Genomic DNA, 22,889 nt, shown 5'->3' on the forward strand with positions numbered 1-22,889 from the left:
CCAGTTTTATTTACCTTCAAAATTGTTATTTCCTAAAATTGAGAATTTAATCCGCGCGATTCCAGGATTTTTTCGCGTTTTTAAAAGTATGTGTGTGTTCTTTTAATCACTAGTTATTAACAGGCATGCAGACGGAGTTTGTTTAAAAACTCAACTCCGATTGCTAACCATAAAGCTTAGAGAGTGATGTCTAGATATTTTCAGAGATAAATGTTTAGGAGTAACATAATCATTTTAAACAAATGAACAATTGAAAGTACAAAGGTGATTCTGAATGTCACGTGAGTTTTCCGCTTTCATTCATCGCTGCGATAGAACAAGATCAAGAGGAGGAGGAAAATTCGATGTAAAAGGAATATTGTATATTTATTTTCGTTAGAAATATTTTTGATTCATGGTCTCACGGAACACATTAATAACATATCTCTTTCATGTTTGTTATAGGTATTTTAGAGCAAAATATTAAGCACGGAGTTCAAAATAAGCAGCGAATCTTATTGAGGGGAATAGACTAAAAGCAAAATGCTCACAGCTATTATCACAGTTTTGTTATGCCTGCCATCTGGTGAGTTAAATTATATATATTTGAATATTTTTGACAAATAACAATACTTTATTTGATATTGTTTTCAGTCATTTGATAATTAAAGTTATTGTTAAATTTTTGTGTTATGCTTTCATCATAATACGTTTTATTTGTTTTATCAAGTACATTTTGATTTTATCTTTTTTAAATAGTATTTCTTAAAAATTAATAAAGAATTTAAAAAATAGAGAATTGTTATTTAACATTGTAATAAATTTATATTGATTGTATTTAAAACTTATATGTTGATTTTTTTACTATTAAAACACCATACTCTGTTTTTCCCCCGATACCTTTAGAGCATTGGTATAACTGAAAATTAAGAGGATTTTTAACTGTCGAAAGAAATTTTGTCAAAAATAATCTTAAAATTGAAATTCATGTCCAGCAGTTGGATTCAAAGGCTCAGAGCGGCATCTAGTTTTGTACAAAATTTGTTTTTAGCATATATAAAAATTAAAAATAATATTAAGTAAATAATAAGCTTTAAATAATATTAAAAGAAGATGAATTAGGCTCTTGGAGAGATGAAAAAAATTATAAACGTTGAGAAGGGTTTTCAGAGAAGCATTATTGCTTCATTTTTGGATAAATTTTATTTTGATTTTGTATTGAACAGATGGATGAGAAATATTAACGTAATTCTATATCAAAACATGTTCTTTTTATCATTCATTTGTTATTGGAAAATATATAACTATCCATATTTATCTCACCATCGTTGAACAACTGACCCCGTTTTGAGTTTTACTACTATCCATGTTCAACTCCGTAACCTCGTAATTTTGAACTCAATCCAGAAGACAAGAGAACTTATGAATCAAGTATTGGAAGAATTCTTTCTGGAGGACTTTCTGATTGAACTACCCCATATTTGCCTTACATGGAGAGGAAAATCCCAAGGCTGTCGACGGTTTACCCCACGGCAATGGGTTCTAATCCATCTACCACTGAGGACATTTAATGTCAGCACTGTGGTTGTTACTAGCCAGGAGCAGAATTCGTATCGACCAGCGAAGGTTGGATTCGAACATGGGTCGCATCATTGGAAAGCGAGAGCTCTGTCCCCTTGCCACAGCGGCAGTGCGTAAGATTTATTTAGCAACAACAATACAGCTCCATCTCTCATAATATGTCTATCACTTCATGCGATCGTGAGGGCAGCCAACGCCGCCGTTTTTGGTGTTCAATTTAGCGATTTGCTCCTCAAAAATTCTAAGATTTAGAAATTTGAAATTACGATGGTTTGTAGCAAAATTTACAAGATATAAAATGGAACAAAAAAAATTAACATTTAATAAGTAGTCCGAGAATTATTAATTGTTAAATTTGTAGAAGAAAATACCATTCTGGTTGCTCCAAAGACCACCTGAATAAAGCTATAGGGTTGAAATAGGGTAGACTTAAATGATCATACTTGTTTATGAACTTAACAGAGAGTTTTTTTTTTTTTTTCAAACAGAAAAAAAAACTCTCCGTTGCAATTTTAAATTCTTTTTGCGAATTTTCCTTTATTTTTTAATTCAAAAAAAATTCGCAGAACTACAAAATAAACTAAAAAAATTCGTGACAATTAGTTTGAGAATTAGTAGCTGATAAACTTGCTAGCGAAAAAATACTTGATTTTGTAGATCGATACAAGATGAAATTAATGAGTCAGAATTTGGCGTGGTGTAAAAAAATGCTTTTAATGTGAAATTAACTCGAATTTCTTTTCAAAATTCCATTTAGTTTGAAAGTCATTTCTAACATAAGAGCTTCTTTAGGATTTTTTTTCCAGCCATTTTGCGTTAAATATTTACTATTTATCCATTGTTACAGATATTTATTTTATCTTTATTACATAAGCTCGAACTCGAGTAGGTGTCAATTGATAGGAGATAAAAAGAGAAAGATTACATGTTGACAAATATAATTTTTAATAATTATCGTGAAATTTTTAAAAATTGAAAAAGAACTTGAGAGCGATAAAAACCGTTTCCTGTTTAATTGTCAATGAATAATAAAATTAATTCACTTTTATTTCTTCTTTTTGAGTCTTATAATCTGCATTCCTTAGGTTAATTTTTTTCCTGGAACAGATGGCTATTTTTCAATTGTAGGTTATCGTCTATTTCGTTATGGTTAACAAAATATTCTTACATAAAACTACAATATCTGGATATTTTGAAAACAAAATGTTCTGTGTTTTCGCTGAAAAAATTGCCGTTTAAGGGAAAGATAACTGAAGAAATTTACAATTGGTATATAGAAATATTTAATACTATATTTTTCACATAGATGATTTTCATATATAGACCTCTATCTGCGGTTAGCCATGGATGGCCCAACTCTACGTTTATTTTGGATGCCCGATGGTCTAATATTTTATTGGTACCTGTAATCTTCACGTTTCTGACTAAACATAGTTTTTTCCGACTGATTTGGAATTCTGACCTCCAAAATATATAGGTTGGGTAGCCGCAATCTGGGAAATGTGGTCTGAATAGTTTGGTCAGAAAAACGGCTTAAAAGTTTGGACTACTTTAAAGTTAACTTTTTTTTGTTGCGTATTTCACTATACCTAGAGAACCCTTAAAGCTAATTTAAAAGTTCTCGAACACAATTATAAAATTTGTCTATCTAAAAATAATTCCAGGTAACATATAACTTTTAGCAAATATTTATTATTTGATTTAATAATAGTCTAAAATTTTTGAATGGAAAAATATTAAATTTTTTACATCTGTTTAACCCCTTGGGGACGGGTGATTCAGAAAAGCATTCGTACAAAATCAGAATCAGGATGTAATTTAATAAAAAACGGTAACTTAAAAGTAGTCGTTGCTAATTTGACAGACTTACTTTGCTTTGACTTTAATTATTGTTAGTTTAATCACATATATAATCAATGTTAGTTTAAAGTATAACTAAATAGTTTTATTTTGAACAAAGTATTGGTGAATTGAATAAATCAAACAATTATAATTCCGCCCACAAATAAACTGCTAAAGAATTACTTTGATTACCAGTTTTATCTTTTTACCCTGGTTGATACGATTTTACGCTGGCACGTATTTGTGACAGTCGGCGCGAAAGGGTTAAAGAATGCAATTTTAAATGGCAAAATACAAAATTTGAGCGATATACGTTGAATAGTTTATGAAAAATCGAATTTTAAAATTACAACTTTTCAAATTTGAATAGTTTTCAAATTAATAAGCTTTATAATTGAGTGCAAAAATTTATCAATTCGCTTAAAGAGTCCTCGGGAAATGGTAAAAAAAAATAACTTTAAGGAGTCCAAACTTTAGACTATTCTCTTGGCCAAACTTTGGGACCCTATTTCCCTGATTGCAGCTCCCCCTTATATTTTGGGTGCTAGATGTCCGATTTCGTCGAAAAAAAGGTAAGCATATTTTGAGAAAGTACGTCTTAATGTCTAATTTCGCAACTTCAAATAGCCTCTGCACTAATTAGTTAACATATTTGATGTCACTTTCTCAATCCTTTAAGATTAAGCTCGTTATGCAATGAAAATAAAGTTCGATCGAACTACTGGTATCCTCTTGATTTATTCGAAAAAACTTCTGTTTCCTGATTCAACTGAAACGTTACGAGCGTTTTTTGTGACATGACCAGCACGTGAGAAATGTGCGGCTAAGCACGGCTAAGTTTGATCAAACTCCTTCTGACCAATCCCAAAGCAGATATTCTCCTTTTAATGGCGATCCTGTAATCGAAATCAGGAGGAACAGAAAATAAAAAAATGTCATAAAGTTTAATTCGATTCCGTGACAATTTTATGTAAATATTGCGCTGATTGAACTATTTTATCGATTAGATACAAATCAAAGAGTGACCCTTCGAATTCGATTGTGACGTAATGTTACACTTAAATTGCAATAATCGGTTACGATCATACAGCAATCGAAGGTTCGCATTTCAGGTACATAAGGAGGTGAGTCGTAGAACGTGAAGATCCGATGGTTTGATCAAAAGTTATTCAGTTAGGTCCATTTATTGATTTTTAGATATTTATTCTCTTTTTTAGCACTGTGCATCGGTAAAGTTAACTGAAATGTTCCAGCCTGATTCTAGTATATTACTTCGTTTTTTGTCCCGTAGTGGACTGATCGTAAAAATACGGTTCCCAGTAGAACACTGAAGTCAAAATTCACTGGCTGAGGTCCGTAATCGGGTGGGTGACCACTTAGATAAGAGTGCGTATGGACCTAGGGTACGCGGTATCGGGTCCTTGTTAAACTGTTCTACCGTGAAGTGATCGACTTCCTGCGCAGGTCGACGGGCTACCAAAGCAGAGGAGCCATCCCCTATGCAAAGGATGTAAATTGCTATATCATGTCTTCAGATCATCTTCAGGGATGTTTCCCAGAACGTCGCCAATAGCCCATTGTGCAGTTCTAGTGCGACGTATATAATATACCTACCTACTTCGTTTTTTAACGAAATTTTCTTCTTCCATGACAGATTTCCTCTACTGGATGAAATGGTTGATAGCCTACCTTGTGATTCGTTACAACAACTCAAAGAATCGAAAGAGATTTGACATCTATCAACCGAATGCTTTGGGCAATCCAGAGAAACTCGGTTTTCTCACTCCTCAAATTGAAATAGATCTAGAATCTCCACAATCCGAGAAACACTTGCAAAATGTAAGTTTCTTTTTCAATAAAATACACAATATTTTTCTGTCCTAAAACTTATGCTCGTATAACAACCCTATGAAGCAGTATTTTTATTAAATGCCTTTTTACTGTATTTTTATTTTATTTAGGGATTCATACAAAATTGGAAAAAATAAAAAAGTGGTAGTTATATTGATGCAGTATTTTTTTATAATATTAAGTTCGTAACTATCAGGATATTTTACTTCCTCTGAGTAAATATATCTAGTATCAAAGGTGTTAGTTACACTACTTTCCGACGGAACTTTTATAAAAAGTGCGAATCGTTTTTTGTTTTTTCTTTTCCGATTTAAGAGCTTCCGAGATATGGAAAAATGGACATAAAGTGAAATTCATGTAAGGGCTCAACATTTCGACCTCTCTTCATCTTAAACTTTTAATACCATATTTAACAATGTCTCCAGTTTTGTATGAGAAAAATTGAAATCTTTTGAGAAAAAAAAGAAATTTTTTAGGTGAAAGTATGCTTTAGTGTAATATTTTACTTAATTGATAGTTAGCTATATTAATTATGGTATTTACTGTATACTCTTTAAGTCATTAATCATTTTTTAGTACGTGGAGACCCGATAGTTAGAACAAAAGTCAGAAAATAAAATCTTATAAAAAACATGATAAAAATCAGTTTGAAGATGGATCAGAAAAGAAAAATGCGACGTCAAATTTAGAAAGCTCTAAGGCAGTATGAGACAAAAAATGTAAAATTATAAGGAGATGAAATGGAAAAGTAAATTTAAATTTAGAATTAAATAAACGTGAGAGCGATAGTGAGGATATCCCCTACACTTTATGTAATTTTTCACAATGGGCCTTCAGGACACAAATAAAAAGTCTTTTTTTAAACAGTTATTAACAGGAAAGCAGGAGGCCAGGATAGCCTGGTCAACGGAGGGCTGGATTCTCGTTCGTGAGAACGGGAGTTCGAATCCTGTCGGTCGAAGACTTCCCGTGTAGTAAATGGTGACTCGTGCGCGTTAAATCTATCGCGATGCGAAGTCCTCTATGTTCCATAACAAATTATACCTCTGGGGGAACTGAAGTGGAGATTTATCGTCCTCTGGTTCATGTCAAAATTGCGATCTGTGGATGAATAAATGGATGTATGAATGGGTGTGACGTAAGGGTGTGGTTGAAGTCGAATTCTTGACCGTAGATAGCTACGACAACAACAGGAAAGCTCCCACATGAGTAGGGTATTCTCTGATATAGGGTTTAGTATTGTATTCATTTAGTTCTATATTAATTAACTCTTCCAATTCAATTCACTATAGCTTTCTAATGATTTTTATTAAATGTTTAGAACAAAAGTTAAACAGAGTAATAATTTTTATTGTATTACATGGCTGCATTGTTACAAGTGTTATAACATGAAAGTTTTTTCATAGTCCATAGATGAAGTCTTGTTCTATGGTGTTAACTCTAAGGCAGAATGCGTGTTAATTCGCCTCGCCAGATACAGTAATCAGTTGGCAGACGCTTGGATATACGTGAAAATGGCAGACGGTGCAACGTATCATTTGGAAGAACACGTGAATTACCAGGACTCAGAAAACGAGGAATCGTTGATTTTTTCTTGTGGTAGTCTTCGTATGCAGGCTGTGTCACCCATGAGACGATGGAGAATAGAATATTGTGGATCTTTGATGTAAGAAAACATTATTTTTGACTTGTTATTTATTACAGGGCTTGATGATTTAAAAAACTCGGAAACAAAGGATGATAGAATAACAAATAAAAAAACTATTTGTCTAGTGTGAAAGCTGTAACGATTTATACGGAAATGTTTGTATTTAGTTACAAAATTATCCAATAGATAGCGCTGTATGGTTTACAAAATTCTCGAAAAAAGTACAAAGGCTGTAAAACAGTAATCAAATTAAGATTCACGATTGTAACGCTACTCTCGAATACGCCATGTGGGAAGAAAATCGGTTCTAAGTCTTAACATTCCCTTCTTCTCTCAGTTCTATGAGAATGTACTACGATATTTTCCGCCTTCGTATCTTTTTTCATATTTAATTGTGAAAAATATTTTCTAAAATTTCCACGATGCACTCTTGAAGAACTATGTTTAATGCAGTTTTGAGTTGAATAAAGTTTCCTGACTTAAATTTTTTAAAATTTGTTTGTAAATTAAATAAGAAACTTACGTACTTCCTTCTCCCATGACTGTTCACCCGCTAATGGTAAAGGCATGCGAAGTGTTGCGATAGACGAAGAGTTTTGCTCAGTTCAACTTATAGCTTATTTCGATCACCAACATTCCAGTTATAGACCATAACTGCCAACATTCACTCTTTTCAAGAATGGATTTTCCAAGTATCTTCCTCAAAAATATAGTTATATTTTAACCAGGTTGACATTCGCTATTGTGAGGACTAATATGCTTTTATATATTTGTTGTAATTATTTATATGTAGTGGTGGTCAAACTGATTTAAAATTATTATTATAATTCAAAAAGTTTAGTGAAATAACATGAATTTCGCTAGCACTTTAAATATGAAAATAAAATCTTCCGGGAAAACCGGAAGAGTTGGCAGCTATGATAGACACATTAATTGCCAAATATAACGAACGGGTAAAATCTCTTAACCCTATGCAACAAACTTATTTCACATTTTTAGGCAATAAGTAATTGCTCTTGTCAAGTGATGACTTCTTGCGCTGGCACCTTTTGTAACTAAACAGCAACATTTCTGGATAAAATGTTCGCAATGGTTTGTTTCATTCTTCCTTCATTGTTTTCAAGATATTTAATTTGGAAGTCAATCAGCTATACGGTGTACACTCTGCAGAAAGAATCTAGATTATATACTGCAATTACACGCACCGTTTCACAGGGGCGGTTAAAGTGTAAGCGGGGCCCTTGGCCATTAAAATTTTTGGGGCCCTTAGATTAAATTTTTTTCTCGTATATTTTTTATTTATTCAAATATAAGTAAAGTATTTATGTATCTTTTCATTTAAGAAAGCACATTTAAAATTAAAATTAATAATTCTAAATTAAATGTTACTTTATTTTATTAAATTGGAACAAACAATTATAACATTTTGAAAAAAATTAAAAAATCATTGTTTTTCTTAATTTATTTTCAAAGAATCATTTATGTATTTGTCTTTTCAGAAAATTAAGATGTAAATGATTGGATTTAAGTTTCAAATATTTCGTTTTGAATTTCCTTTTATTTCTAATTCGTTTCATTCATATTTTTCAGAAAAAATTCTGAGAGTGACGAAAATTCCCAAGAAATAGCATTTGTCAAATTTGTTTTCCTGTAAGTAATTTAAATTGCACGTAAGAGTTTTGAATTGTTTATAGAATCATGTTTTAAAAATATGTTTATTTTATATAATTAAAAAGTTATGTGATTAGAAGTGAAGCTTAATTAAAATTTTTAAAGGAAAAAAAAATTATAATGTATCTTAACCAAATCATTATAATGCACCTTAAACAAACTGTGCCTAATGTGTTTTAACCCTTTAATGTCCATCTTAAAAAGGAGATCTATGTATAAAAAATACCTAAATCTTGTACATGTTGGTTATCTTACCCAATATGCGATCTTTCTGTGTGATAAACGATTATTTTTATTATTATTTTTTAAACTTTAAGGTTAAGTATTGCTTTCGAGTATGCCTTACGGTGATGTGTTTTTTAAAGTTACAAATCATTCTTAATAAAATTCTTAAATTCAAATGTGAAATAAAAAAGCAAAATATTTACTATCACGCTAAATGTAAAAAAGAATCTTCCACAAAATCTGTAAGAATTGTCAGCTATGCTAAAAGTATTTTTTTTTACTTAAAAATATTAAAAACTCATTAGAGAAGCTTTATGTTTTGTTTTGATGTAGTGTCATATGTTTAACCCTATCGCGCCGAGTGTCACAAATACGTGCCAGCATAAAACCGTATCAATCAACTATCAAGGTAAGAAGATAAAACTGGTAACCAAAGTAGAGTTCTCTAGCAGTTTATTTGTGGGCGGGGTTATAATTGTTTGATTTATTTAATTCACCATTACTTAGTTCAAAATAAAACTATTTAGTTATACTTTGAATTAACATTGATTATATGATTAAACTAACAATAATTAAAGTAAAAGCAAAGTAAGTCTGTCACATTAGCAACGACTACGTTTAAGTTACCGTTTTTTTTATTTAATTACACCTTGATTCTGATTTTGTACGAATGCTATTCTGAGTCAACCGTACCCAAGGGGTTAATAATAAAATAAAATAAAAGATTAGTAAAGGAAGTGGTTAAAATAACGATTGAGATTAATAAATAAACAAGAGTACTAACAAGTGGTTTAAAAGAAATTTTTTCTCTTTTACAAAATGTGTTTTCAATTATAGGTGGTGCGCATCATCGGATGTTTATGATCCAACACTTGATAAGAATATTAAAGGTTTCACCCATTTACTTGCTTCGAAGGAATGGAAATCTATTTATCCTCCACTTCAACTGTAAGTTCCTACGATATCTTCATATGTAAAATAACTAAGTCCCACTATCTTTAACTATTGAAGTCCTGAAAATGTGTTACAATGTGATTTTGTGTTTATGATAACTTTGAAAGTAGTGTTTATATTTTTATCTATAAATAGCATATTATATTTGTAGCAACTTTACTATTCTCAACCTCTTGTTCAAAGAAATGAAATGAAAACTACATATTACTTAAAGTGACTTATCATCACAAAAACAATCACTGTAAAGATGGGTAACATATTTAGCTATGTCATTCATCCGCTTAATTCACAAATCTGTTGATTTTAAATAACCACGTCCATAAGCCATACTGGTGGGCTATGCGCTTAAGGATTATTTCCAGGTACTTACCCACGTCTGAAGGAAGAGTGTCCCGTCAGGTTAACCGTGGGAGGCTTTCCACTCTATGTAACTCAAATGTGGATTAGGTCCATTAAAAAGATGACTAATAGGGGTCCTGCGAAACTATACTCCACTGTCGGACGATAGGTTCATTCGGGTTAAATTAGTAGCGAAGACTTGTGATGCCAATTACCTCATCGAAATAAGTATTCAAGCAGCGAGATGTTTTCTTCAAGCTAAAGCATAGTAGAGTTCTTTTTTTGTTGTTGATCACACTCTACTCATTTCAAGTCATCTTCCAGTTTTTCCACACCTACAGCTTTATCTTTTGTAGCACCATGGAAAAGTGCCCTTTTTCTCACCACCTCATTTTGGACTTCTCAACATTGTAACCAATTCTCTATGTATACATCTTCTACTTCATGATGAATGGGAAAAGGGCCAATTTCGGACTTAGATGCCCAGTTTTACCAGACAGACCCGACAAGACCTCATGGTTATCTTATATTTAAGTCCCAGCCACCTATATAAATCACAGATGAAGGAGTTAGATGCCCGCTTCGCTGGCTGGTACTCTGGTCTACCACCTTTCAAATCAGAGTCATGGTTATCTGTCTAAGCTTTCTCAAAATGAAACATAAATATATATATATATTAGAAAATATTAAAGAGGACTTTTTAATATACTAAAAAGTTTTTACATTTATATTTCATAAAATTTTTTATATCCGGTTATAAATAATAAAAATATATATATATAGTTACTAAGAGAAGAATTTTAGTCTTTTTGATTTAAGAAATTATACACTACTTTTAAGTAAACAACATTTGAATCATCATTAAATAGTAGTTTCTTGTAAAAAATCCATATTTTATTAAAAAAGGGGTATTTTTTTAAAATTCAAAATATTTAGAAAAAGAGATGTTAGTATATTTTAATACCATTTTTTGATAATTCAGTTTTTTGTATATTTCTACTCATCTAGCAAGTTCGAGATCTGCAGATCATATATGCATTGCCACCTTTACTGCATTAGCACTTTTTACATCAATGTGATTCTTGTGGTTGATCGATTATTTATACAAAACATTAAAACGCATTTTTTATTTCTACCAGTTTTTTAAAAAAACTAAATCTTTAATATTTTATTTGAATTTTTTACTCATTATTGGCTCAGTAAAAATATGCTTAAGTTTTGAAGTGCTTGTCCGCTAAACTTCGATGACAAGTGCGTTAACCGAAACAATAGGCCCTACCTGCACGACATCACAGCTGACAACTTTTCCGGTTTTCCCGGAAGATTTTATTTTCGCATTTAAAGTGGTAGCGAGACTCATGTTATTCTATTGACTTTTTGAATTATAATGACAATTATAAATGAGTTTGACCACCACTACATATAAATATTTACAATAAATATGTAATTGCATAATAACCAATACGAAAGCGAATTTTAACGTGGTCAAAATAATTTAATATTTTTGAGTCAGATTGTTTTACGTTTATTGTTTTACTACCACTTGGAAAGTCCATTCTCGGAAAGAGTGAAAGTTGGCAGGTATGCTATATGTTTCATCGAGTGTTTCTCTGAACATAATGTTATTTCTTTGTTCCGTTTACACTTAATTATCTTATGTTTTCGATCGGATAAATGCTAATTAAATTTATGTCTGACTGATACAGTTTTATTGGAGTGCCTATCCTTGGAGGATATCTGCTCAGTTATATTTAATAGGAGGATGGGAAGGGTGGTGCGGGGGTTAACTGAAGTTAAGTCTCAATTGTAAGCATTTTACAGATAAAATAAAGTCTGGGATACGTATATAAAAGTTAAATCGCATTTTGATACATAAAAAAATTAATTAGAATAAGAAATAAAAGAAAAATATTTACAAGAGGGGAAGACTCTCTATGCACTCTCCAGGTAGCCGGGCTTCTCAGGTGCAGAGTGCATAGTTTGTCTATGGTAAGGGAGATAATATTAAAAATATCGGTAATATTTTGATAATAGGCAATCGCTGAGAAAGAATGCGGTTATTGAACTGAAATTTGCATTATTTTTTATAATGTCTAAGTCTAATAGTTTATTGAAGTCGCAGGTATTACAATCTTCAGCGCCATTAAAAAAGGAAGCGTTTAGTTTAAATAAATATTGGTCAATTTTTAGGTCGTTATATAAGGTATTGTTTCGAGCAACCCAGGGTGACCCGGTGAAACGTCTAAGTATTTTGTGCTCAAAAATGCTTAGTGTTTTTGTTTTTTGGCTGTTTGTTAGAACCCCCCCCCCCCCGCCCGGGGATGCGTAGAATAGTATTGCACATAAGGTAAATATGTCTTTTTGTGTTAAGTGCCATGTTACTTTTATTGTTTTGCAGGGGTTTTAATGCTAATTAACATTAAGAATGATTGGAAAATAGATTTATTTTTCTTTATTTATTTTCAGTGGTGACAATTGTTTTTTTAAATTTTACTATTAAAAATGTGTAAATGAACTATTATTAAAAATTTATTTCAGACTTCAAGAAACGATAAATTTCTATTCGCAAGTGGGAAATCTCACGTGTACAGTTTCTGTGAACGATAAACAAGACTACGAGATGCATTTATTCGGAGACAGGCAGAGGAACTTGGGTGAGTAATACTAAGGTGAAAAAAAAATGGAATTTTTTTAGTTGGCGCTAAATGGCTTTGTTAGTAAAACGCTCTGTAAAAACGCCATATATTGTCTTTGAAAAAGTTATATTTCTTTTTTTCAAATTAAAATTATCAAAGCATATTCATAATTTTGGCGGAAGTAAATATTATGCATTGCTGTCCCTCCGCTTTTTTTTTATTTATTAATAAATAAGGCTGTGGGAGACAATAAGATAAGGCTATGTGAAAGATTATAAAAAAGTTTTATAATCTTTCATAAATAAATAAGGCTGTGGAATATATTAAGATAAGGCTATGGTAAAGATTATAAAAAAGTTTTATAATCTTTCATAAATAAATAAGGCTGTGGGAGATAAGAAGATAAGGTTGTGGGTAAGATTATAAAAAAGTTTTAAAATCTTTCATAAATAAATAAGGTTGTGGGAGATAATAAGATAAGGCTTTGGGAAAGATTATAAAAAAAGTTTTATAATCTTTCATAAATAAATAAGGCTATGGGATATATTGTAAAAAAGTTTTATAATCATTCATAAATAAATAAGGCTGTGGGAGATAAGAAGATAAGGCTGTGGGTATGATTATAAAAAAGTTTTAAAATCTTTCATAAATAAATAAGGTTGTGGGAGACAATAAGATAAGGCTTTGGGAGAGATTATAAAAAAGTTTTATAATCTTTCATAAATAAATAAGGCTATGGGAAATATTGTAAAAAAGTTTTATAATCTTTCATAAATAAATAAGGCTATGGGAAATATTGTAAAAAAGTTTTATAATCTTTCATAAATAAATAAGGCTGTGGGAGATAATAAGATAAGGCTATGAGAAAGATTATAAAAAAAGTTTTGCCTTTTATCATTCAGAGCTTTCAGCATGATGAAATGATGAAAGGCAAATTTTTTGTAACAAGCAAACTTTTCTTTTAAATTAAAAAAAAAAAAAACTTCTTTTGAACTTAGGCGTTTGTCGCTTTGACCTTATATTTCTCTTTTAAAATACTTTTGTTTACTGTTGGATGAAATTCTTTTAAGTTCTAATTTCTTAAAATATGAATACAAATATTACTCCTGTTAACGCTACTATAAAACATCGTATTTCCTTAAAACTATGAAGATTCCGCTGTAGTTGCTTTGTTTTACTACAGGAAAGACGCTTTAATGTATTATTATTTTTTGTTCTGCAGGTGATAGTCAGATGGCAGCTACATTTAGATGTCCAATATTAGTGGGATACGTTCCGCTGGTATGCAATTTTGATATCAATAAACTAACTTTTAAAATGATTTTTTTTCCTTTCACAATTTTGATACTAGTAAATTTTTTTTAAGACTTCTATACTTCTATGCATGCACTAAATAAAATTTTTTTAAAAAAATGAAAAATTCAGAAAGATATCAATAGAAATATATTCTTCATTGTTTTTTTTAACAAGAACAAAAGGCTCTTACGCTAGAATTTTTTTCTTAAATTTCGTTTCGAATCAGGATAAGGACGATTGTTACTCAAAGTACAGTTAAAAAACGTGCGACTACGTAGACGAAAAGAAATAAATAAATAAAAATCGTGAATAAATAAATAAATGAATATAACAATCATAAATAACTAAGGAGTATAAAAAGCAGAACAAAAATAAAGTAGTACAAATAAATAAGAACTGAGGTTCGATCCCCAGTAGCGGGGATTTGAAGACAGCGCAGCTTCATATTGATGAGTAACAGCTTGTCAGGGACATAAAGACGGCCTTTGCGCAGTGTTGATCACTTTGCCACAACCATGCCGTTGGTCACGAAATAGTGGAGTCCTAATTTCCTTGGCCCCTGGCGAAAAAGGGGCAGTTGCAGGAATGCTTTTTATAAATAAATAAATACGATTTTAATTTTTGTCTAATTTACGAGTTTTTTTTACTCGAAATGCTCTAATTTCAATTAATTTGTGCCTAGCGTCCTTTAAAAAGCACGGTTTCTTTTTGCCAAAAGGAAAAACGTGGTAGAACATGTGTTTTATTATTAAGATTTATTCGGTGTCTGAGTGGTAGCGCTTCGCGCTCTCGTGCCGCTGATCCTGGGTTCGATTCTCGAACCGGGTAATGTTGATTCAGTCTCTCGTCCTTTCAGCGGATCGATAAAATGAATACCAAACATGCTTGAGGACTAAACACTGGGAGTTCCGCACTCGGCTGACCACCCAACTGAAACATCGACCCCTGCTCTCCTGAGCCCAAGGTCAAGAAAGCTGAGATGGGTACACCAGACCTTGGCCCTCTTTGGGCTGTCGCGCCGCATAGTTTAATTTATTTCGCTTAAACAAGATAATTCTGTCTATCATAACATATTTATAATATAAATACTTGTTTTTTTTTTAATGTGACCTGAATGTACAGTGTTTGTTTTTAAGCTGAAATGGTAACAATAAGAAATACCCTCCTAAAAAATATAAATATATACTAACACTTTCTTTACGTTGGCACCATGTATATATAAAGTACGCCATTGGCTTGGGTTTAATGGATTGAAAAATTCTTGGTTTTTAAATTTAGGCACAAATTTTGAAATAGTTGTGAATGTGGGGACGTTTTATTGTTATTATGAATTTTATGTATAATGTATTATTATACATTTCAGAATGGATTTGGTTTTCATTTGTTAAGCAATGGATCGAATCATTTCCTCGGGTATGTTTGACATTTTTCTAGGAGTGTTCTTTTTAACCCTTTGCACCCCGATTACGTCAAAATGTTGATTGGGCTAATATAAGCACTGAATCATTTTAAAACACAATTTAATATTTTTGAATAATTTTTAACGTTATCTTAATTGTGTAAAAAATATTTAAATTATAAACATTTGTAACTTTAAGAGTGGTACCTTTAATTTCAAAGTAATTGTTATGGCGCATCATCGCCTAAATCAGAAAGTCTCAGCATGAGTTTTAAGTAGTTTGTGCTGACAATTTAAAAAGTGAACCAGTTGTGCGATTGTACCCAAATTGTATTTTAAAAGTATTGTTTATAGGGGTTACATACATTTTCAGGCTTATAAACCCTTGTCAACTAGATAGAATAATTCAGAGAACATCTCAAAGAATTGCTGTGAGATTCGAATCCTCCACATTTTGCACAGCGTTTAGTGGATACTATATGGTCAGGGAGACCCCTTTTTTAAAAGAAACTGATTGGATATTGGGGTTATCTCGGTGTTAGGCGCTAAACGCCACTGACCGATTCGTCTACACTAGAATGGTATATGCTAGGAAGTCATATGTTAGAGTTCATGAAGTAATTTCGCAAAAGAGCTCAGGTTATCATTGGAGTAGATCATGAATTCCTTTTAAATTTTTTTATATATATTTGAGAATTGAATCTGTAGTGGTTGACAAGTAAATAAGACAAATCATTCATATTCAGAGATGCCAACTGCTCCGGACACGCAAAAATAATTAAAAAAAAACGGTAATTAACTACAAAGTAAATTATACAAATAATTGACTATTTTTGCTCGCTTTTAAAAGGTATAGCATGCATAAGTACTTTAAATTGGTGAATTATACAAGCCTACGAATTATTTAGAAATAGTGATGGATAAAAATCTACCAAATTGAATTTCTTAAACCAAGAATCACAATTGATAAACTACCACTTTATAATATATATTTGCTGTCCGGAGCAAGTTGGCATCTCTGCATATTCAAAAATCAAACAAATTTTTAGACACATATATGCGGAATTTGCGAAGTTACAGAAAATTACAAGAACTCAGTTCATTACTACATATAAATAATTTAATCAGATATATTAAAGGTCGAATAGGCATTTAAGCATAATGTTACATTTTAATAGAAAAATTTATTTAAAATTTTTTTACGTCAAATCAATACGACTAAATTAATAGAGTGCAGCAATTTAATAGGAGAAGGCAAGAAACTGGTAGATAAGAACATTTCAATATTTCCTTTTTTTTTAAGCAGAATTAAACGTTTCATGACTATAACTTTAATTAATAGATATAGCAGAGATGCAATAAACATACTCTACTTTTTAATAAACTATAGTTGTCTCGGTGAATTTAATTTTTGCAACGGAAAGATATAGATTAGGTGTTCATCATTCCTAAATTAAAATTAATTAATTATATAACGTTTTTACATCGTATTTTTTATCTCGTAAGAATAAGATAAGACAAACATAGAAAAATTTAGACTGCAACCAATAATAAATAATAATATTTTTTGTGCTCTTATTAATTTTGCCATAAGTATTTTAAGTGAATTTAAAAATCATGAGAACATTTAACGGGGTAGAGTTCAAGATAAAACACGAGCATAAATTATTAACAGTTTCATGAATAGCAAAATAGTAGAACAAAATAAGTCACTCTTTCTTGATTCTTCTGAAATGTTATTCTAATAGTTCTGAAATGCTATTTATAAGTTGATTGCTATAATCACGGTATCTAATTATTATTATTTCAATTATCATTCGCAGGATTTTGATAAACTAATTTTATTAATTTGCCTTATAACATATATTAAATATTAGCAATTACAAAATTATAAATATATCAGTTTTTTTCACTGTTTATTATTATCATCACATTCTATTATAAATATAACGCATTAAAAATAATCTTTTTAAAATTTTTTTTAACAGTGGGCTCTCAACTTTCCTTCTTTGTGTGCTGCTCTTTAACTTTACCTGGTGGTTACCTGTGAACCTAAGTCACGAAGGCGAGCAGCATTACCCACGCCACACTCACTTGCCATTTTAAATCTCATTTTACTTCTATTAGACATATTTAGACTCAAAAGAATTAAAAAATTTTAAATTAAAGAAAAAACAATATTATATCGTGAAAAGCGCCGGCCAGATGGCCGAGCGGTTAGCGCGTCTGACTGCGAAGCCATTGGCTGCGGGTTCGAATCCCGCTCTGGGCATGGATGTTTCTCTCGCTCTTTGTGCTGTCCTCTGTTGTGTGTGTGTGTGAATGTAGCCCATCCTATAAACGGGTTTGTGGCAGTGTGACGTGGGCAACGTTGCTCGCATTCGGGACTTTGGTTCACAGGTGCCCACTGGGTAACGCTAAATGAGCAACAATTCCGGCATCTTCATAGGCAAAGATTCAAATTCAGTGCCTGCCATTAGAAAAAAGAATATCGTGAAAAGCAGTGGTCTCCAACCCCAGGACCGCAGACTGGCGATAAAAAGGTTGGAGATCACTGGTGCACTGAATATTGCATTCGTATTTATTTCGTGCATTAAATTATTATATATTCTATTTTTTTTTAGACTGGAGTCTGGATTTGTGATAAGCCCCGATGGTAGTTTAAACGTCATTAAGAAGACGAAAGTTCCGGATTGTGTATTTCCAAATTCTTCTCAAAAAAGTATCGTCAGTACAGGTAACTTCCAATACATGTTTCCTCTCACATACAAAACAAAAAGCAAATACAATAAAAGTTCGATATAACGATTACGTTATATTAGGAGAAATCCGCTATTACGATAAAAGTTTTATGGGGAAATACATTTTTCGGTTCTTTAGCTGAACAATATTATACTATGACGATTTAAGTAAAAGGCATTTATTAATACATTTCTAGTATTAATGAGCTAAAGCGATCTTTCCCTTATTACAATTTTATCCCCAATTTATTTATTTATTTATTTTATTTATTCATTTATCTATTTATTTATTTACTTTGAAGCAATGTTGTGATAATCGCTGACTAAGTTATCCTTTTATCAAAAAAAGATTTTCGGGAATTTGTTACCACATTTCAGAAGAAAGAGCCTATTGTTACCTATCATATCGCTTTGACAACTTACTTTTAGAATCAATGTTCACAGAACAGCCAAATACTACGCCATTTTCAATATATTTTGTTGAGACCTTCAAAATTTATTAACTTTTTTAAGAGGCTCACTTCGTGGGAACTCGGCTAATGTAAAACCAAGTGGTACTAACTATTAACCCCTTGGGGACGGGTGATTCTTAAAAGCATTCGTACAAAATCAGAATCTGGATGTACATAAATAAAAAACGGTAGCTTAAATGCAGGCGTTGCTAATTTAATAGACTTTTAATAATATTTTTGTGCTCTTTAACGTTGTTTACCTTAGTTTACTTTGCTATTACTTTAATTATTGTTAGTTTATTCATATATATAATCAAGGTTAGTTCAAAGTATAACTAAATAATTTTATTTTGAACTAAGTAATGGTGACTAAAATAAATCAAAAAATTATAACCCCGCCCACAAATAAATTGCTAAAGAATTACTTTGATTACCAGTTTTATCTTTTTACCCTGATTGATACGTTTTTATGCTGGCACGCATTTGTGACAGTCGGCGCGAAAAGGTTAAATCATTTATATGAAGTTGTGCTGAAAATAGCTTTTTATCTAATTTACTTAACAAAGTATCATATATTATTACCACTGGAAAAAAAATTCCCATAAAGCGTTGACAGCCCTGCATTATCCGTTTCAACAGATATTTGCGCCGACCACTGTTCTGACGTAAAGTATCCTCAGTGGTAAACTAATCATGGGTCAGAGTCCCCATCCAGGAGATTTTCGTGGTTGTCCTTTCCATATAACGCTAGTGCGGACTAGTTCCATCGAAACGTCTTCCACGAAGGTTACTTTGTCCAACTTCTTAACAGTAATCAAACACCGGACCACACAATGGGCTTACGACTACTAATATTCAACTCCACAGCTTTGTAATTTGTAACCCAATTCAGAAGACAAGGAAACTCCTGGGTTAAGTATTGGGAAACATTTACCTTCGCGGAAGAAGTTTTGCTAGAACTAACCCGCATTTGCGTCACACGGAGAGGAAAACCTCCCACGATTAGCCTGACAGGATGGGGACTCTAACTCACAATTCGTCTACCAGTGAGCCATATGTATCGATTTGTATATAGTTAGAATTCGAACCCGGACCACCTCATTGATCCATCACTGATCCAGGAGTAACATTGTCCTCTATGTTGGGTTCAAAGTTATAAAAGCGAAGGAGCTGAACATTGATAGTCGTTAACTCAGAATCAAGTCGGTAGTCCTACGCCGTTTATAAAAAATTTTTAAAAAAAATACTGCTGACATTTAACCATTGATTACCTAACATGATCGAAAGTAAATAATTTTATATTAACGTACAATAAACTCTCGGTGAAATAACATTTTGATCTAACCGAAAAACTAGCGAATTTCACTGATGTTATTTTTAAATATTTTTCCTTTAACAAAAAGATTTATTTATTTTTAACAATACTTCATTTATAGAAAGAAAGAAAAATTACTTTTCAAACGTACCTCTTCCTGGAACGGATTGAAATTTATAAACGAAATTTAAGAGCGAAATCGCCCATTTGCTCTTTCTGTCCGAATTTTAAGATCATCTATCACAACTGGTTCTGGATTTATGAAAGAAATAAAATTGCAGGCAAATACTCTCGATTCCTGTTATATTGGGTGTCCTGTTAAAACAGCTTTCGATATGTATTTTTAGAATTCGTATTTAAAAGGAATGCAAAAATCTACACATATGGGGAGAGGGGTCGAAGATCCTTATTGAAGCTGGGGGGGGGGAAGCAAAACGAAATTTATCAAATTGCAGTAGAGGAAAGGGGTGTAACTTACATCGAAACAGGTTTATTGCAGGTTGAAACTTGAAAGTATTTCTGATAATTGTCTTTCGGCTTTCTCTTTTTCCACCTGCAATCAAACCAGTTTTATTGTTTATTTCTTTCGTCACCTGCATGGTTGATACATCAGATTTCGATGGCATTTATGCTTTTTTTCCACAGTTTCTATAACCGGAGTTGAACAGTCGATTTCTGAGTTGACGACTATCAATGTTCAAATTCGTAGTCTTGTAGTTTTGTATCCAATCCAGAAGGTAACAAAACTCCTGGATCAAGTGTTGGGAAAAATTAGCTTTCGCAGAGACGCCAATTTACTCCGGACAGCGGACACCCGGATTTTCGAGTGGTAGTCTTTTATCGTATGTTTCTTGATTTAGCAAATTCAATTTAAAGGGTTTTTACCCACTACTACTTTTAAATAATTCAAGTATCAGTTATGAATCATTGAGCCTTTATAAAATATTGGCAATTGATCCTCTTTAAAATTAAATTTTGAAAAACTGTTCGATCTGCGCAAAGAGTATACTCAAGTTATAAAAAATATAGTAGATAAAGCAACGCTTTCAAGGTGCTATATGCTATATAACGCTATAGTGACCCACCTCCAGACCAACCTATAAGTTCAGTATGAATGATTGTTCCCTATATCTAAAATCTTTGAGGAATAGTCAGTAGTATTGTTGGAAATAGTGAGTACAAATGTACAAAATTTGCTTTTTATTGAATAACTAAATATAAGTAGTTTTTCTACAGTTAATTTCTTTCTATAACGTTCAAAATATTCCCCATTTGACAAAGTATTTGTTTCCTTAAAACAAATGTTTCGATATTTTGCTTCCCGATTTTCTTACATTTTGGAATTTTTTATAACTTTATCTTTATGATTTTCGTTATTTTTGAAGATAATTGTAAGTAAAAGGCAAACTTACTCGCTCCCCAATGTGCTTGTTTTTATCAGTCTATTAATTTACTGGGAAAAAAATGTGACTAATTTTCTAGCGAATTGAATCATTTTAAGCATTTTAAGTATGACTCGCTTCTAGCAAAATGATTTATTTACACATTTTTAATATGACTCATTTTCCAACAAAATTACTTATTTTAACTCATTGTGTATTTCATTTGAGTTGAAAGTCATTTGAATTGAAAGTCATAATTTTCACAGTCACATGAGAAAAAAAATTAGTTTAAAATAGCATTTCGTATGAGACCACAAAAGCGTCCACTACAAAGGACTGCTCACTATATCCTGATTTCATTATAGCGAGGCTAACCTGCATGTTATTTCTGCATTTGTTGTATACTGTTATCGTGTATTGCGATTTATATTGTTATCAAATTCAAATTGTTACTGACCTGAAGGATTGAGTTATTTATTGCTGATATTGAATTTAAATATTGTTGCTGTTGAAAATAGATTCTAACTATTATTCGTATTGTTTTCAGTAAATGGTGCGACACATGAAATAACTGGACTTCTTGCAAAGAAGCAAATAAAACTTCAGAGGAGAGATGGATTCTCTGAAATTTCATTTGTAGAGTTTTCTGTGGCGAACAAAAAAGGTTATGGACTGCATTTTGTCACGTAAGTCATTTTCTTACTAACATGCCCCCTTATACACCTTTTTCCAAAGAATTTTTCCATAGCTATCAGAATTTATATGTAAATAGTATGTCCCGGTTTCATTTGTTTTATAATGAAAAATTAATGCACCTTATGCATTTTCCCGATAAACAATCGGGGAAACATTACATAAAGTGGTCGCATCAGTATGAATGTGTTTAATGCAACAGAATTGTTTCTGCTTTCTTTTTCGTAAAATCCAGAGATATCAATTTGCTTGTAGAGATTTATAAGATTAATCAAATTTATAAGATAAGAGATATCAATTTGCTTTGTAAAAAATAAATTGGTAACGAATTGGTAGTTTAAGTTTTAATAAATTGGTAACGATTAAATAGCAAAACATATAGAATAAGGATAATTACACCTACTCATAATGACACTGTTAAGAAGTGTCCCCGTGAGAAAACTGCCCTCAGTTCAGAGATGCCAATTTGTTCCGCTTAGCAAAAAATATTATTTTCTAGTGGTAACGCAATTTAACTTATTTTCAGTTTAGTCTTTTTCATTTTCAGTAGTTTTTCTAATGCTACACACATACCAAATATTCAAAGTATCATATAAAATGCAACTTTATAACAATTATCTCATGGTGAAGAATTTCAAGTGTAAGCGTACTTATCTTTACTCTGTAAGTTTTACAACTCAATTCGCTACTAATTTATTAAAACTTTCTCAGAAAACTGAGCAGTTGGCATCCTCGCTATAATCCCCATTAGTTTTTAAGGCAAGGTGGCTATAAAAAGTTCGCGTCCGAGTCCCTCACCCCCCTTCCTGCACGTGTGGATGTGCATGAGAAAACTATAAAGATACTCGATAGCGTCGTGTGATGTTTAATTTAATTTAATAGAGC

The 22,889-nt window shown here is 31.6% G+C and overlaps 1 protein-coding gene across 3 annotated transcripts in view; it reads left to right on the forward strand.

Moving 5' to 3' along the window:
* Positions 1-244: 244 nt before the first annotated feature.
* Positions 245-22,889, forward strand: part of LOC107441594 (uncharacterized) — a 137,980-nt gene continuing 115,335 nt past the window's right edge. The window contains exons 1-11 of one of the 3 annotated variants that reach the window (XM_087163275.1): positions 245-346; positions 445-565; positions 5,057-5,241; positions 6,660-6,919; positions 8,492-8,551; positions 9,635-9,745; positions 12,629-12,744; positions 13,949-14,007; positions 15,386-15,435; positions 18,046-18,158; positions 21,859-21,997. In XM_087163275.1, the coding sequence (XP_087019401.1) occupies positions 523-565; positions 5,057-5,241; positions 6,660-6,919; positions 8,492-8,551; positions 9,635-9,745; positions 12,629-12,744; positions 13,949-14,007; positions 15,386-15,435; positions 18,046-18,158; positions 21,859-21,997 (1,136 nt within the window). In that variant the 5' untranslated portion in view covers positions 245-346; positions 445-522. Of the gene's footprint in view, positions 361-385; positions 566-5,056; positions 5,242-6,659; positions 6,920-8,491; positions 8,552-9,634; positions 9,746-12,628; positions 12,745-13,948; positions 14,008-15,385; positions 15,436-18,045; positions 18,159-21,858; positions 21,998-22,889 lie in introns of those variants that run through there. The other 2 variants (XM_087163277.1, XM_087163276.1) reach the window with 2 other exon arrangements.

This window comes from Parasteatoda tepidariorum, chromosome 5 (genome assembly GCF_982258835.1).
Source record: "Parasteatoda tepidariorum strain Cologne lab strain chromosome 5, Ptep-v5.0, whole genome shotgun sequence".
Taxonomy (NCBI): Eukaryota; Metazoa; Arthropoda; class Arachnida; order Araneae; family Theridiidae; genus Parasteatoda; species Parasteatoda tepidariorum.